Genomic DNA, 13,620 nt, shown 5'->3' with positions numbered 1-13,620 from the left:
TGTGTGTGTGTGTGTGTGTGTGTGTGTGTGTGTGTGTGTGTGTGTGTGTGTGATGGGGATAGGGGCAAGGAGAATAGAAGTGTGGGCAGGGCATTTCTGGTTGCCAGCCAAGATGGTGGAGAAGGGGTGGCTTTTAAAGCCTTCCCACACTGCTGTTGCTAGGAAGACGAGGCACCTGGAGGTTGTGGCTGTTTTCTCCCCCTGCAGTGGGAACACAGACTGGAACAGATGTACACACAGTCAGACATGCACAAGAGTAGAGAATAAAACTTGGATTTATTCAGACCGTATGCTTCCCATTTGGGGTGCAGAGTGGGGGACAGTCGTGGGGACAGAGAAAGGCAGTGCATTTGGCTTCTAGGGACATGCTGATTGCTGACTCTGTGTGACCTTTGGGCCACCAGATGACCAGCTGAATGATGGAGATGGTGATGAAGGGGCTGGCAGCCAGGTCCTTCTGGAGACCTCACAGTGATTCCAAACAGAGACCAACACTGTGTCCAGTTGGCTCTGTTCCTCTTCAGGGATTAAGGAGCAGATGGCTGCGAACACTCAGACTAATAAAAGAAATAAAAACTCTGGGTAGAGGGACACTCTGGGGGGCTCCAATTCAGGCAGTGGTGTGCAGATTCACACATGTCCATGCATGGGCCAGGCCTGTGTGAAAAACGTGTGTGTCTGTACATACTACATCCTCCACAAGCAGCTGGGGGCCCCCATCCTACCCCCATGTCTGTGCAACTCTGTGGGCCTCTTCCAGACCTTTCTTTTTCCATTTGGAAGAACTGGGCCTATTGAAAGAAGTGACGAAAGGGAAATGGCCCACAGTAATCCTCTGAAGATGCCCTTTCCTCTTGGTCCTTGCTCCAGTGTGCAGGAGGCAGGCACCCACCTCAGTCCTGGGGCAGTGGAGGCCAGGAACAAGTGGCAGGTGTGGTGGGAGGCGGTGGGCCTCACTGGGCAGCTGGCTGGGAGTAGCTGCAGGACACCTGCACTGTCTCAGCTTCTGTCAGGTCACTGCTGAACCCAGCTGGGCTGTGCAGGAACTGCCTCAGCAAGGGGGAGGCGTGGAGCCCGAGGTGGGAGCCTGGGCTCCTGGGTGGCTCTGCCTGCTCGGTGACTGTGGTGGAAGACATGAGGACTGTGTTCCCAAACTGGTCCACCTCCTCATACTGCTCAGTCACGGTTCTCATGGCTCCGTAGTGCTGTGAGCTCCCTGGCCCAGTCTGTAGCTCCAGAACACTCTTTTGCCGCCCTCTGGGCAGGGGACTGGCTGAGGGAGGGGCAGGCTCAGGTTGCACAGAGCACTGGGTGGCGTCCTTCTTCCCAGTTTTGTCTTGGACACCTTTCTGGTGGAGCAGGGCCTGGCCTATGTCCTGAGCCAGTTGTGTGCTTTTCACTGAGACGTCAGGGTTGCCCTTAAAGCTGGGAGTCTCCAGAGGCTTCCTTGTGGCTGACTGGATGGAGATAAATGTTGGGGAGGAGGGTGAATCTCGGCTGGAAGGTAAGACCCGAGGGAGGCACATATCTTCTCTTGATGTCTCCTGCCTCCTGGTGGAAGGGGAAGTTGAGGCTGTGTGACCTCTGGCCTCTGTGTGATTTCCGATCTTGACTTGACTCTGGGCCTCAGTGTGGCATCCAACCTTGGCTTGGTTCTTGACTGCGGTTTGACCCCTGACCTCCTGGCCTGAGCCACTGGGCCTGGCGCTACTGCTGACTGTGACACTGATCTTGTGGGCACTGTGGTCTTTTGGAGGTCCCTGGAAATGGCCTCTGGCGCTGGCCTCAGGCTGGAGGCTAGACATGGAGCTGAGTGCCTTGTGCACAGCCTCTTCAATGTCCAGCAGCCTTGCCAAGGTCTGTTCCTTCAGTTGAGCAACTTCCGTGCTGACCCGTGTCAGCTCCCCAAAGGCCTGCTCCACTGAGGCCTTGGGCTTTTGGTGGGCAGCAGGAGCCTGAGGAGCAGCCCCTCCCAGCTGGGGCACGGCCTCAAAGAGCCTCCGCAGGGCCTGCACTTCCACACTGCTTTCGGCCTCCTTCTCCAGGGCTTGCACCTGGTTCAGGAGGCCCTGGAGCTCTTTTTGGTTTCTTTGCAGACTGTCAGGGCTCTCAGGGGCCCCTTGGTGGGAAGCTTCCCTGGGCTGCTCTCCTGAGGGGCCAGGGCCCCACTGTGGTGAGGTGGGATCACGGTTGAGGGCATTGAGCTTGGGGGGCTCAGAGCTCTGGGCATTGCTGCCTATAGCCTGATTCTTGGTGGGCCTGGGGGCCGTGGTGCTGAGGCCATGTTGCAAGCTGGGCTGGCTATGTCTACTGGGACATCTGGCCAGAGGTATGTGGCCCTGGCCTACAGTGGTGGGAACCTTGGCTGGCTGAGGGATGGCTGTATCTCTCTCATCTCGTTGGTGTTCTCTTTGCCCCACCTCCGAGGAAAAGCTGGGAGATACAGGCAAGGGCTTGGGCAGCCTCTGAGGAGGGTGGCTCTGGGTTAGGTGTGCAGGTTTAGGGGGCAGCTGCGGCTTCTTCTTTGGGGGCATGGTGGGCTCCAGTTTTGGAGTCTTTGTCTGTGACCCTCCAGGGGTTCTCTGGCCAGCAGGGCTGCTGTGGGAGTGAAGAAGGGGGTCCTTCAGGGGCTCGGAGGCCTGCTGGATGGAGTCCTCGTCACGGTGGGCTCCGGCTGGAAAGTCAGGTCCTGTCACAGCAGCTGGGAGAGTAGGAGGAGGAGGAACAAAGGCATTATGGGGGTGTGGGCTGGCACCTGCAGCTTGGGGCCCAGAGGCCAGAGTGTGGCGGTCTAGAGGGGCAGTCTTCAGGGTGGTCTCTGCAGCTTGGAGGCCCCCTGGGCAGACTTCTGCCATGGCCTTCCCTGGAGGCCCCCAGGCCATCTGTGTGCAGCCCCCAGGCTCCTCCCGCCCTGGCCCAGTACTCTGACCTGGGCCTCCCTGGAGTGGGCGGGGAGCCTGGACTGAGAGGGCAGTCTCCCTGTGCCTTGATTGGGGTTCCCTCTGAGAAGGCTGGACACCCCCAGGTGGGTCAAAGGTCCTCACCGGATGAGCGGTGTAGATGCCGTCCTGAATTGTCACCCACCCCCCAGGCAGCCCTCTGGGTAGTGCTTGCTCTTCCCTACTGACCTTTCTAGGGGCTGCTGGGATCCAGGGATCACTTCCACCCCCAGGCCTGATGTTGCTTTGGGTAGCCCCAGCTTTCCGAAGACCGTCCTGGATGGGGTTGGAAGTAGCTGCGGGGGTGGGGCCCTGCTTGTGCTTGTTCAGAACTTCCTCGTGCAGGCTCTGGGCCTCAGCTGTTGCCATCCGCAGACTCTGCATGGTGGCCAGGAGGTCTGGGGCCCCAGGCCCCGGAGGCGTAGTCGTGGCTCCTTCTGACTTTCCCAAGACTGCCATCCCTTTCTGTCCAGAGTGACTGTCTTCCTGCTTTTCTGTGTTTTGCAATCGGGCTGGTGCTGCAGCTTCCCCAGCCAGAGGGACTGCTTTTCCAATGGCCTGAGGAGGGCAAGGGGTGGCCCCTGAGGCTCTCAGATGCCCCATCCCCATGCTGGGGTCCAATGGGGGAACACGGATGATGCTCTCAGTTGGGGGCAGGCTCTGGGCCCCCTCGCTGGCTGGCACTGGACTCGGGTCAGCCGGGGGCTCCCACCGCAGACTGTGCAGGCCACTCAGGTCTCCTTTGTCTATGCAGCTGGCCAACAGCTGCACGCTGCTCCTCTCAGAGGCCTTGCTAGTTAGCCGGGGCTGCAGAGAGTAGGCAGTCAGTGCGACCAGGCCCCGCTCTGTCTCCTGCATCACCAGCCCAGTCCTTGCCACGGAGGCCCCAAGACCGCAAGCCAGCAGCTGCTGGAGCTCGGGGTCCAGGTCTTCAATACTCCCACTGCTGCCTGGAGTTGGCAGCCTCAGCGGCTTAAGTTGGAGCTGGCCAGTTGGGTCTTCCTGCACCAGCAGCCCCTGCTGGTCCACATCTGGCCGGCGCAGGACTTGGCGGATGATCCTGGGAAGTTCACCTGACACCAGCTCCTCCTTTCGTATATAGGGGTGCCCCTGCCCTGTGCCTGAGAGCACATACTTGGCAAGACAGAGCTCTCCGGGCCCTCGGGCCTCCATGAGGATGCCTCCATGGTGCAGGATGCCAGGTGTGGCATGCAGAGTCCGCAGGGTCCCCTCAGCTGCAGTCTCCTGGCTCTCTTGCATCCTGTTGCCTGAGGGGCTCATGGGCTGCTCTTCCAGGAGGTTGCCCCCTTGGATGCTTTCAGCTGCCAGGGAGCCCATGGGACAATTCTCGAAAAGCCAAGTGAACTTGTGGACAGAACCCGTGGGGATGGACCCAGCGATTACCCGGGGCTCCTGTTCTTCCTTCTTGCCTGCCTCCAGGGCCTGAAAAACCTCCTTCTGACGAGACACCTGCCCTGAAGGGATCTCCACACGGCTGCAGTATCTCACAGGCCCTCTTCCGCAGGGACGGCCTGAGGCCTGAAGAGGCTCCGTCTCAAAAACATGTCTGTCTGTCTGTCTTTCCCCAGCTGGGACCTGGCTAACCTGCAGGTGCTGCTCCCTGGAGCCCACTGGCCTGTCCACGGGTTGGGGCTTGAACATCCAGGTGCAGGACTGTGCCTCAGCCTTGGCTGTGGGATCTGTGACCTCTGACCCCTGCTTTTTGGCCAACTCACTCATTGGGCAAGTCTCGAACAACCACCGGATGGTCTGCACATCGCCCTTTGGGGGTGCCTCAGGCTGGGGGTCTCCCTGAGTCTTCCCTTCTTCTTTCTGTCGTTCCTGCTGCTCCCGCTCATGGATCATCTCCAGGGGCTGGGTCTCAAAAAGCCACCGAGCAGTGCCAACGTCCCCAGCCACCACTTCCTGCCGGGTGATGCCCCGCACCACGTCGATGGTACTGGGGCTTCGGCCGAGCTGGTCTAGGGGCTGTGTCTCAAACATCCACCTGTAGCCCTGCACATCACCTCCGACTATCTGCTCTCTGCTAACAGAGGTCAGGGCATGGAGGCGGCCCTTGCTGTCCTGCATGGCATACACTGGGGACCCTACGCCCTGGGCCTGCCCAGCAGAATCAGTTCCTTCTTCTCTGCTTGGACTCCCATGGGCCAGAACCTCACCCTGTCCAATGCTGTCCAAGGGAAGGGTCTCAAAAAGGTTCTTAAAAGTCTTCACATCCCCCTTTAGCCCATCCCTCTGGGGGGCACTCTGAGAGAAGGGCAGTGCTGAGGAGCTGTCACTGGATAGATGCCCCTCACCGTCCTGGGGATCCACTCGCTGTAGGTGACCTACTTGGACCTTGTCTCTGAAAGCATCCAGGGGCTTTGTTTCAAATAGCCACAGGGTGGAGCGGACATCACCAGGGACCACTTCCTCCTTGGGTGGGCCCTCTGCTCCAGCCTCTTCGTCCCCCTTCAGAGTGTCCAGTGCTCGGGTCTCAAACAGATGCCGCTGCTGCTGAACATCTGGACCAGGTGGGATAAGGTCTGGGGATGGCTGGAAGTCCTTCTCATCTACCAAGATCTCCCGGATGGCATCCAGGGGCTGCGTCTCAAAGATCCAGCGAGTTGCACTGACGTCGGGCCGGGCCCCCTCCTCCAGGGAAATCCCCCGGATCACCCGCACCTGGCTGGGGTCCTGGTTGATGGCGTCCAGAGGCCGGGTCTCAAAGAGCCAGCGGGCAGACCTCACTGCGTTGCTTTGGATCTCCTCCCGGCATGCGGCCTTGACCTCATGGATGGCACCCTCTGCATCCTGGATGGCACACAGGGGCTCCGTTTGGAAGAGCTTCACTGTCTTTTTCACATCACCCTTCAGCTCCTGGATCTCTGAGCGCAGTTCCAAGGGGCTCTGCTCCTGCAGGGAGGGGCGGGAGCCCAGGCGGTCCAGCGGCCGCGTCTCAAAGAGCATCCTGGTACCCTGCACATCTCCGCTGGCTGCAGGCTCCCTCACAGTGACCTCCAGTTCCTTGGCCTGCCCTGTCAGCTCATCCAGTGGCTTTGTCTCAAATAGCCAGCGGGCTGCACGAACGTCTCCTCCATCTGGCTGGGGCCTGGTTGGCTCCTGGTCTGTGCTGTTGGCAAAGGAGCCTTCCTCAAACTTGCGGGAGGTGGCCTGGACGTCACCACGTGGCACGGGCTCCTTGGCAGCTGGCTTCTCGTGATCTCCAATGGCATCCAGTCTCCAGTTCTCAAAGATCCAGCGCATGCACTGAACATCACCCTCAGTGGGTTCCTCAGAGCCCAGGACCTCAGCCAGATCCTCGGCCACAGCCTCGGCCAGATTCTTGCGGAGCTCAGGGTGAATGTGCCTGTAGAGGCGGCGGAGCTCACTAGCTTGCCGCTGCTGGTGGAACTTGGAGAAGGACTCCTTGGGTGGTGGCAGTGGCAGGTCCTCCAGGGCTGGGGGTGGAGGGAGGGGCAGGTCCTCTGCAGTTGCCATCCTCATGGTTGGTGTGGGGACCACCTGTGTCTGGGCATCAGCCATCCTTCTGAGAAGAAGGGGCAGAGATGAGGATGGGATTGGGGGCCTTAGATCTAGATGTTCAGCAGGGTAGAGGCTGGATGCTGGGAGAAATGGTAGTAAACAGGGCTCAGAGTCAGAGTAGCTCTGGATGACTGACGCTTAGAGACTCCTTCCCTCTCTCTATGTGCCTGGCCTGGGCTCCACTTCGCTGCCTGCATGGTTGGTGGGCAACAGGTCTTGAACTTAGGACATATGGACCCATTAATCATAGTGGGTTCCTGCTTTCCCTACATCTCCTGCGTTGCTAGGGAGTGACCATGGTACCACCGGGCATGAGACTCTTTCCTTTAGCTCCATAAGGGATGCATAAACCTCCAGTGGGCAAACTGGACATGCCCCATCCTTGCCCTCCTTTGTTAAAAATCAGTGTTTCCCTAGAAGACTCCCAGGGGAGTGGCCTGGGGGAATCCTGACTTTTGGAGTCCCAGCCTTGGAGAGGCAGGTCTCTAAACTGGTGACTGATTTCCCATGGAGACGAGATTCCTTTGCAGAACACCAGAGGGCAGACTTGCCATGATGACCTGGAGCGCTGCCTAAATTTTACCTCTTGGCTGTCAATGCACTCCAACCTTTCCCAGGCCCAAGGAGGCAAGCAGAGGCCAACAGCCCATGCTAGAGCGGAAGCAGTTGAGAATTAGGGCTGGGAAGCTGCTCATCAGATATCTCGTGGTTAGGCCAGATCCACATTCTGAATCTCTGGTTAGGGTTTTCTGCACTATACTCCAAGACTGAGAATGTCTGAGCTAGGGGGATCTCAAAGGTCTTTTAGCACAATCAGTTATAAATAAAGACGAGGGAACTTAGGCCCAGAGTCAGATCTTGGTGAATAAGTGGAAGGCCGTGCTGGCTTGGGGTTCCTAGACTCCATTTAGGGCATGGCCCCAAGAAATAAGAGAGTAGGAGGTGTAAAGCTTTCTTATTGGCCATAGAACCCATCTATTCCCCAGCAGGCACCCCTGGGAGGATATGAGGGTGACACCAACGAGGGAGAGGACCATGGGACCAGGGTCCTTTCTGCAGAGACAGCCCTGCCTCTTGCTGCTGGAGAGCACGCTCTAAGCAAGCAAGCACAGCTTCAGGGGCTTGGACTCAGGGGGGCTTCAGGCTAAGCCCTACCCCTGCAGGCCTCATGGCCACCCCAGCTCAGCCTCTCCCTGGCTACACCCCCGCCCCTCAATGGCCTCCCACCCCTCAAGCCCTTCTCTGGTCTCTGTCTATGTATGTCTTATCTGTCTTGTGACAGGTGTACTAATAGTCCCCAGAGGCCAGTAGGAGAAGAATGGGAAGCATGTGCCCCCTCCTGCTGCCCCTGACCCACTGCTCTGCACCACACAGGATGCTAAATATAGCTGAGGTCCTGGCCTCAGAACAGCAGCCCTGGGCTCAGAGGGAGGCTGAGGCCCAGCCAGTGGGGACCCTCAATACCCTTGGCTCACCTCATCTCCTTCGTTACCCTGGGCTCCCCTATCCTGCCTCCTGGGCTGGTGTCAGGCCCCTGGGCTGCAGGCCAACCAGGTGCTAGAACCTAGACACCTTCCCTGGCCAAAGGAGTCAGCACTGGAGGGAGGTACTGGAAGCAAGTGGGGCAGGACTTCCTCCCTATGGCTACCTCAGAAGGAGGAGAGAGGAAACTGAGACCTGCTGACCCCATGCCCACCCTGGCATGTCCACCAAAGACATCAGAACCTTTGGGGAGTGTGAGCTCTGAAACCTGCAGCCTGAGTCTCATCAAAGCTCTGGGTGGTTTTCTTTCATTTCTGAGCTCCAACGAGGATCCCCTGTCCAAGGCAAACCTGTGCCTGTCTCCACCTCCACTCCATCCTGTCACCACCAGGGTGGCCTAAGCAGATGGCATGTGCAGACCATCAGCTTCACCCCACCCCCACCCCCAGGAATTTCCAGAATCTCTGCTAAGGCCACAGACAGTTATTATCATGGAGTCCAGGGATGTCAGGCCTAAGGACCCTCAGAGGTCACTCAATCTAAACCCCTTATTTTTCAAATAGGGAAACAGAGGCCCAAAGAGGGGAAAGGAGCTGTCCAAGGAGGCTCAGCAAGGCAGTAGCAAAGCCTGAAGCACGTCTCCTGACTCCTGGCCTTCCCACCACCATACTTGCCTGGCTTGAGACTCCTGGGGCAAGTGTAGAGTCGGGACAGAATTCATAACTGGGACCAGACTTAGGTGGGGTGAGCCCCAAGAACTGTCCTAGAGCTTGGTCTCCTAGGGCTGGGCCAACCTCTCAGGATGGTCCCCCTGCTGTCCTCAGGTCACCTCCTCCTTGGCCCAGCTGGCTTCATATGTCTTTATATCTGGGCAAATTCAGATCTGGTCTCCCTCCCCTGAGCCCCCCAGATCTGCCCTGGGGGCTTTCTCACTGGGCAAGACTAATGGACATGGGCAGAATCCGAATTCCACCCCAGGTTTTAGGCTATGATATGTAGGGAGCTGGGCTCCAGCCAGCCCCTGGGAGCTATCCCTGGGCCAGATATGCCAAGAGTGTCACCCACAACAAGTAGGCATGGGGCTTGTTCTAGCAATGCACACTCAGGCCTACTTACAGCCCCCTGCCCCCACCTCTCTTCTGTTCCTCCTTCCTACAGACCCTGGGCCTGCCTGAGGCTTCCCTGGGAAGAAGCCCTGAAGGCTGAGGCACTCCATACCTATATTTTAAAAATCACAACTCCAGGCCTTTCTGGATCATGCTAGCCTGGCAGGAGCCTGTCCTTTCTGCTAGTTTCAGGCCTGTTGCAGCCACTCTGAGAGCTCCCATGGGGCTCACACTGTCTTTATCTCCTTTGTGAGTTCTTTATGTCTGAGACTTCCACTCACCTCCTCCCATGCATGCCCCTCAATCTCCTTCCCCTACTCAGAGCCATCCCTAATACGTCCATTCCAGAAGGAGAGGGGATCCCAGCTGTGAAAGCCAGCCTTGCCATGGAAGGGCAGAGAGGTAGGTTACTCACCGAGGGTCTCTCTTGGCTGATGGGGTGTTTGCGGTCTGTAGCAGCTGTGGTCTCAGGGTTCGTCGTTCCTCTGGAGGTTCTTGTTCAAATTGGTTCTGTTCTGCTGGCTCCAACAGACACCTTCTTGCTGCCCTGGCTCCAGGTCTCTGTCCCCTGCCAGCCCCAGCAGCTGCCTTTATCTTGCTGGCTAGTGGGTGGGCCGTGGTGGGGGCGGGCGGGAGAGGCTATGTTCAGAATATTAAGTGGTTCGGTTATTTTTAGGTCCTGTGGAAGTCACTCTTCCATCCTGGGGAATCAGTTACATGTCCTTTGGGCTGGGGAGGGGAAACAGAGAGGGAGAAGCTTCATTCATCCAAAGTCTGATCTGGGGATTGGGGTCAGTGACTTGGCTGGGTTGTGGGGTTGGGGGTGTCCCAGACTATTTTGAGAGAGTGAATAAGAAGGGGCATCTGACACCTTGGACAGCTTGCCCTCGTCTTGTGAGCCCTCATCATTCTAGTCTGGTCCTGCCTCTGACTCTTCCTGACGTGTCTCCACCCACCATGCCAGGAGACTGGAGGTCTCCTGAGGGCAGGCTGGGCCCCTCCTCCTCTGTTCTGAGCCTGGATACCTCTGAGTGTGAGGCTCAGCTCTCTTTCTTCCCCATTCCCTTCTGCACTAAAGAGTTCCTTCTTTCTTATCCATTCCTCCCTGTGCCCCACAGCACAGGTCAACACAGCCCCGATGAAGCTGGATTTGGGGGGAAGACATCTGAATGACCAGGCCCAGCTCTTCACTGGGCCAAGATTGGCCAGGCCCAGCTCCTCCTTTGCGCCACTACACCCAGTTAATTTTTGTATTTTTAGTAGAGATGGGGTTTCACCATGTTGGCCAGGCTGGTCGCGAACTCCTGACCTCAGGTAATCCACCTGCCTCGGCCTCCCGATGAATGAATTCCACAGCAGGACTCTATGGTTTTCATCCCAGAGTATCTGAGTCCTTTCTTCTCGACTCTTCCCTCTGACTCAGGGCCCAGGCTTTCTGGGAATGGAGGGGAGGGGAAGGGCGGCATGCAGGGAGCTGACCGTGGGGTTATTTCTGACCCTGGAGTCATCAGCTTCCCAGTCACAGATGGAGTGGCGGCGGGGGCCGGGGGGAGGGTCACACCTGCCTCCTCCTTTGTTTACCAGGGCCTGAGGGGCCCAGGAGGCCCAAGAGATCCTGGCAGTCAGACCAGTGTGGTGAAGGATGTCAGGGGACCATCCACAAAAAACTCGAAAGAGGTGTTTTGTCCTAGGTGGGCCTGGCCCAGGCTCCATGCCTGTGGGTATGCAGGTGCATTCTGTGGCCTGGCACATGAGGTCTTCCTTCTGACTCCCCAAATGCCCTCTGGTACCCGGAGGTGATGCCAGACATTGCTCACTTTTTCCATGTAATCAACGTCAGTCCTGCAGCGTCAGCTGGGATGGGGGTGAGGACATCTGGGAACCCCCTCTTCCTGGTCTCCCTCCCTCTTGTCTCTTCCCCTGCTCTTTTCTAACCCTCTGCCTGTCCCCCATGCTCCTGGCTGTCTCTAGGAAGGGCAGGGAGACCGATGTACCAGTGTTTCAGGGAAAGGGCAGCCTTAGGTCTCTCAGCATTTCTCCTGGGAGGAGCTTTCTCCCTGTGGATACTGAAATTTCTTACTTTCTAGGATAGTTTTGAGAATTGAAGGAATTATTATATGGAAAGAGTTCCTCCAGCCAGGCACGGTGGCTCACTCCTGTAATCTGAGCACGCTTTGGCAGGCTGAGGCTGGTGGATCCCTTGAGGTCAGGGGTTCGAGACCAGCCTGACCAACATCGTGAAACCTTGTCTCTACTAAAAATATAAAAAATTAGCTGGGTGTGGTGGTACACACCTGTAATCCCAACTACTTGGGAGGCTGAGGCAGGAAAATTGAACCTGGGAGGCAGAAGATGCAGTGAGCTGGGATCGCACCCCTGCACTCTAGCCTGGGTGATACAGTGAGACTCTGTCCCCCCAAAAAAAAAAAAAGTGCCTGAGAGTACTTAGCACATAGCCTATGCTTTAAAAGAGCCAGCTATTATACTGTTTATAATATAAAAAAAGAAAAGCCCCTAGGTGGAACTCACTTTTGTACTCATCTCCTGTGATAACTCATGGGAGAAATTCCTCAGGCCTCAATATTAGGAAAGAGGGTCTTCCTGAGCACTTGGTTTCTTTGCATCTAGTACAGCTGTGCTGTCCAATAGAGTTGCCACTAGCCAAATGAGGCTATTTAAATTTAAGTACATTAAAATGAAATAAAATAAAAACTCAGTTATTTCACTACACTAGCCATATTTGAAGTGCTCCATAGAGACAAGTGGCTAGCAACTATTATATTGATTTTGTTTGTTTGTTTGTTTGTTTTTGAGACGGAGTTTCACTCTGTCACCCAGGCTGGAGTGCAGTGGCACGATCTCTGCTCACTGCAACCTCCACCTCCCGGGTTCAAGCGATTCTCCTGCCTTAGCCACCCGAGTAGCTGGGATTACAGGTTTGTGCCACCCTGCCCAGCTAATTTTTGTATTTTTAGTAGAGACGGGGTTTCACCATGTTGCCCAGGCTGGTCTCAAACTCCTGACCTCAGGTGATCCACCTGCCTCGGCCTCCCAAAGTGCTGGGATTACAGGCGTGAGCCACTGCTCCCAGCCTGAAACTGTTATATTGAATAGTGCAGAATGTTTCCATTATTTCAGAAAGTTCTACGGATAGTGCTGTTATAGATGTTAAAATAAATAAGAAAATAAATTTTTCTGGAAGGAGAATTGTCAATAGAATAAACAATTTTTATGACATACGGTGTTTCTCTTTGACTTGGCTGCTAGGAAACTCAGAGCTAAATTTTTAATCTAGCAAGTAGACTTTATGGTCCAAATCTTGTGTAATGAGGGTGATCAACTTTTTGTTGTCTGTCTCTGAGGAGTTTTGCAAGACAAGGGACTTTCAGTTTTAAAACTGGAAAAGTTCTAACAAAACCAGGAAAAGCTAGTCACTCTATGTGTAATGATCGAATGATATCACATCATCACGGTATTGATTATGAGGCTGTCAAGGTAGTAAACTAGGCATTATTTGCTGGAGTACCTTTAGTGGTATTAAGAAGGTAAACTGAGGCACAATAAATTTTTTAAGAGTTTATTTGTGCAAACAACAATTTTTGAATCAGGCAGTCCCAAACCAGAAGTGGCTTGGGAGCTCTACTGAGGGAGCACAAGCAGGAGGTTTTTATAAGACAGATACAGAAGTAAAGCAAATATAATATTTGATTGGTTACAGTTATACAGTTGCCTTATTTGATCTATCCCATTGGAAGGTCCCTGGTTATATAATTATTTGTGCTGGCTGCTTCTCATTAGTTGCACTTAAGTTTTATTTTTCTTTAATATAGGCATTTACAAGAAATAGCTCAAGGGCAGGCATGGTGACTCACACCTGTAATCTGAGCACTTTGGGAGGCTGAGGTGGGAGGATCACTTGACCCCAGGAGTTGGAGACCAGCTTGGGCAACATGGCAAGACCTCGTCTCTACAAAAAATAAAAGAAAATATTAGCTGAGTGTGGTGGTGTGCACTTGTTGTCCCAGCTACTTGGGAGGCTGAAGTAGGAGAATCGCTTAAGCCAGAGAGGTGGAGGCTGCAGTGAGCCGTGATTATGCCACTGCATTCCCGGCGAGGTGGCAAAGTGAGCTCCTGTCTCAAAAAAAAGAAAAGAAAAGAAAAAAGAAAGAAGGAAGGAAGGAAGGAAGGAAAAGGAAGGAAGGAAGGAAAAAGAAAGAAAAAGAAAGGAAGAAAGGAAGGAAGGAAGGAAAGAAGAAAGGAAGAGCTCCAGTTTTGCATATGTCTGCAAATCAAGCAAGGTCAAGGTCCCTTACGAGACCTAACTTGTTTTGCCTGCTCAGGGATGCTTCAGGTCTGGGCTCCATTTTAACCTACTTTAACAGTGGAGATACTGTGCATCTATTTCTTTAAGTGCTCTCAAATCATTTTGGGAATGAGGCTGGAAATAAATAAATATACTGAGGTTGAACAGCTGATCTTTGTCAACAGGCAGAGAGGTGCTCGGGGAGGGGGTGTGAGGGAAGGGTGGTTCCCTTCCAGCTATCGCA

The 13,620-nt window shown here is 55.1% G+C and overlaps 1 protein-coding gene across 2 annotated transcripts; it reads right to left on the bottom strand.

The window, feature by feature from the left end:
• Positions 1–257: 257 nt before the first annotated feature.
• Positions 258–9,638, bottom strand: XIRP1 (xin actin binding repeat containing 1). 2 transcript variants are annotated; one of them, XM_032162013.2, is made up of 3 exons: positions 9,489–9,638; positions 3,129–6,565; positions 258–2,701 (listed from the first exon to the last, which is right to left on the bottom strand). In XM_032162013.2, the coding sequence occupies exons 2-3, from the start codon at positions 6,483–6,485 to the stop codon at positions 2,693–2,695; spliced, it is 3,366 nt and encodes a 1,121-aa protein (XP_032017904.1). In that variant the 5' UTR covers positions 6,486–6,565; positions 9,489–9,638; the 3' UTR covers positions 258–2,692. The 2 variants fall into 2 exon arrangements, with proteins under 2 accessions (XP_032017904.1, XP_032017903.1); XM_032162012.1 differs by having other exon boundaries at positions 258–6,565.
• Between the last annotated feature and the right edge of the window lie 3,982 nt (positions 9,639–13,620).

Source organism: Hylobates moloch, unplaced genomic scaffold, assembly GCF_009828535.3.
Source record: "Hylobates moloch isolate HMO894 unplaced genomic scaffold, HMol_V3 SCAFFOLD_8, whole genome shotgun sequence".
Lineage (NCBI taxonomy): Eukaryota > Metazoa > Chordata > Mammalia > Primates > Hylobatidae > Hylobates > Hylobates moloch.
The sequence above is the reverse complement of the archived record's forward strand: the minus strand, read 5'-3'. Positions and strand labels throughout refer to the sequence as shown.

What these genes read in the sequence shown, in the direction of transcription:
- XIRP1 (XM_032162012.1), bottom strand. Translation starts at nt 6,485, where the DNA reads ATGGCTGATGCCCAGACACAGGTGGTCCCCACACCAACCATGAGGATG.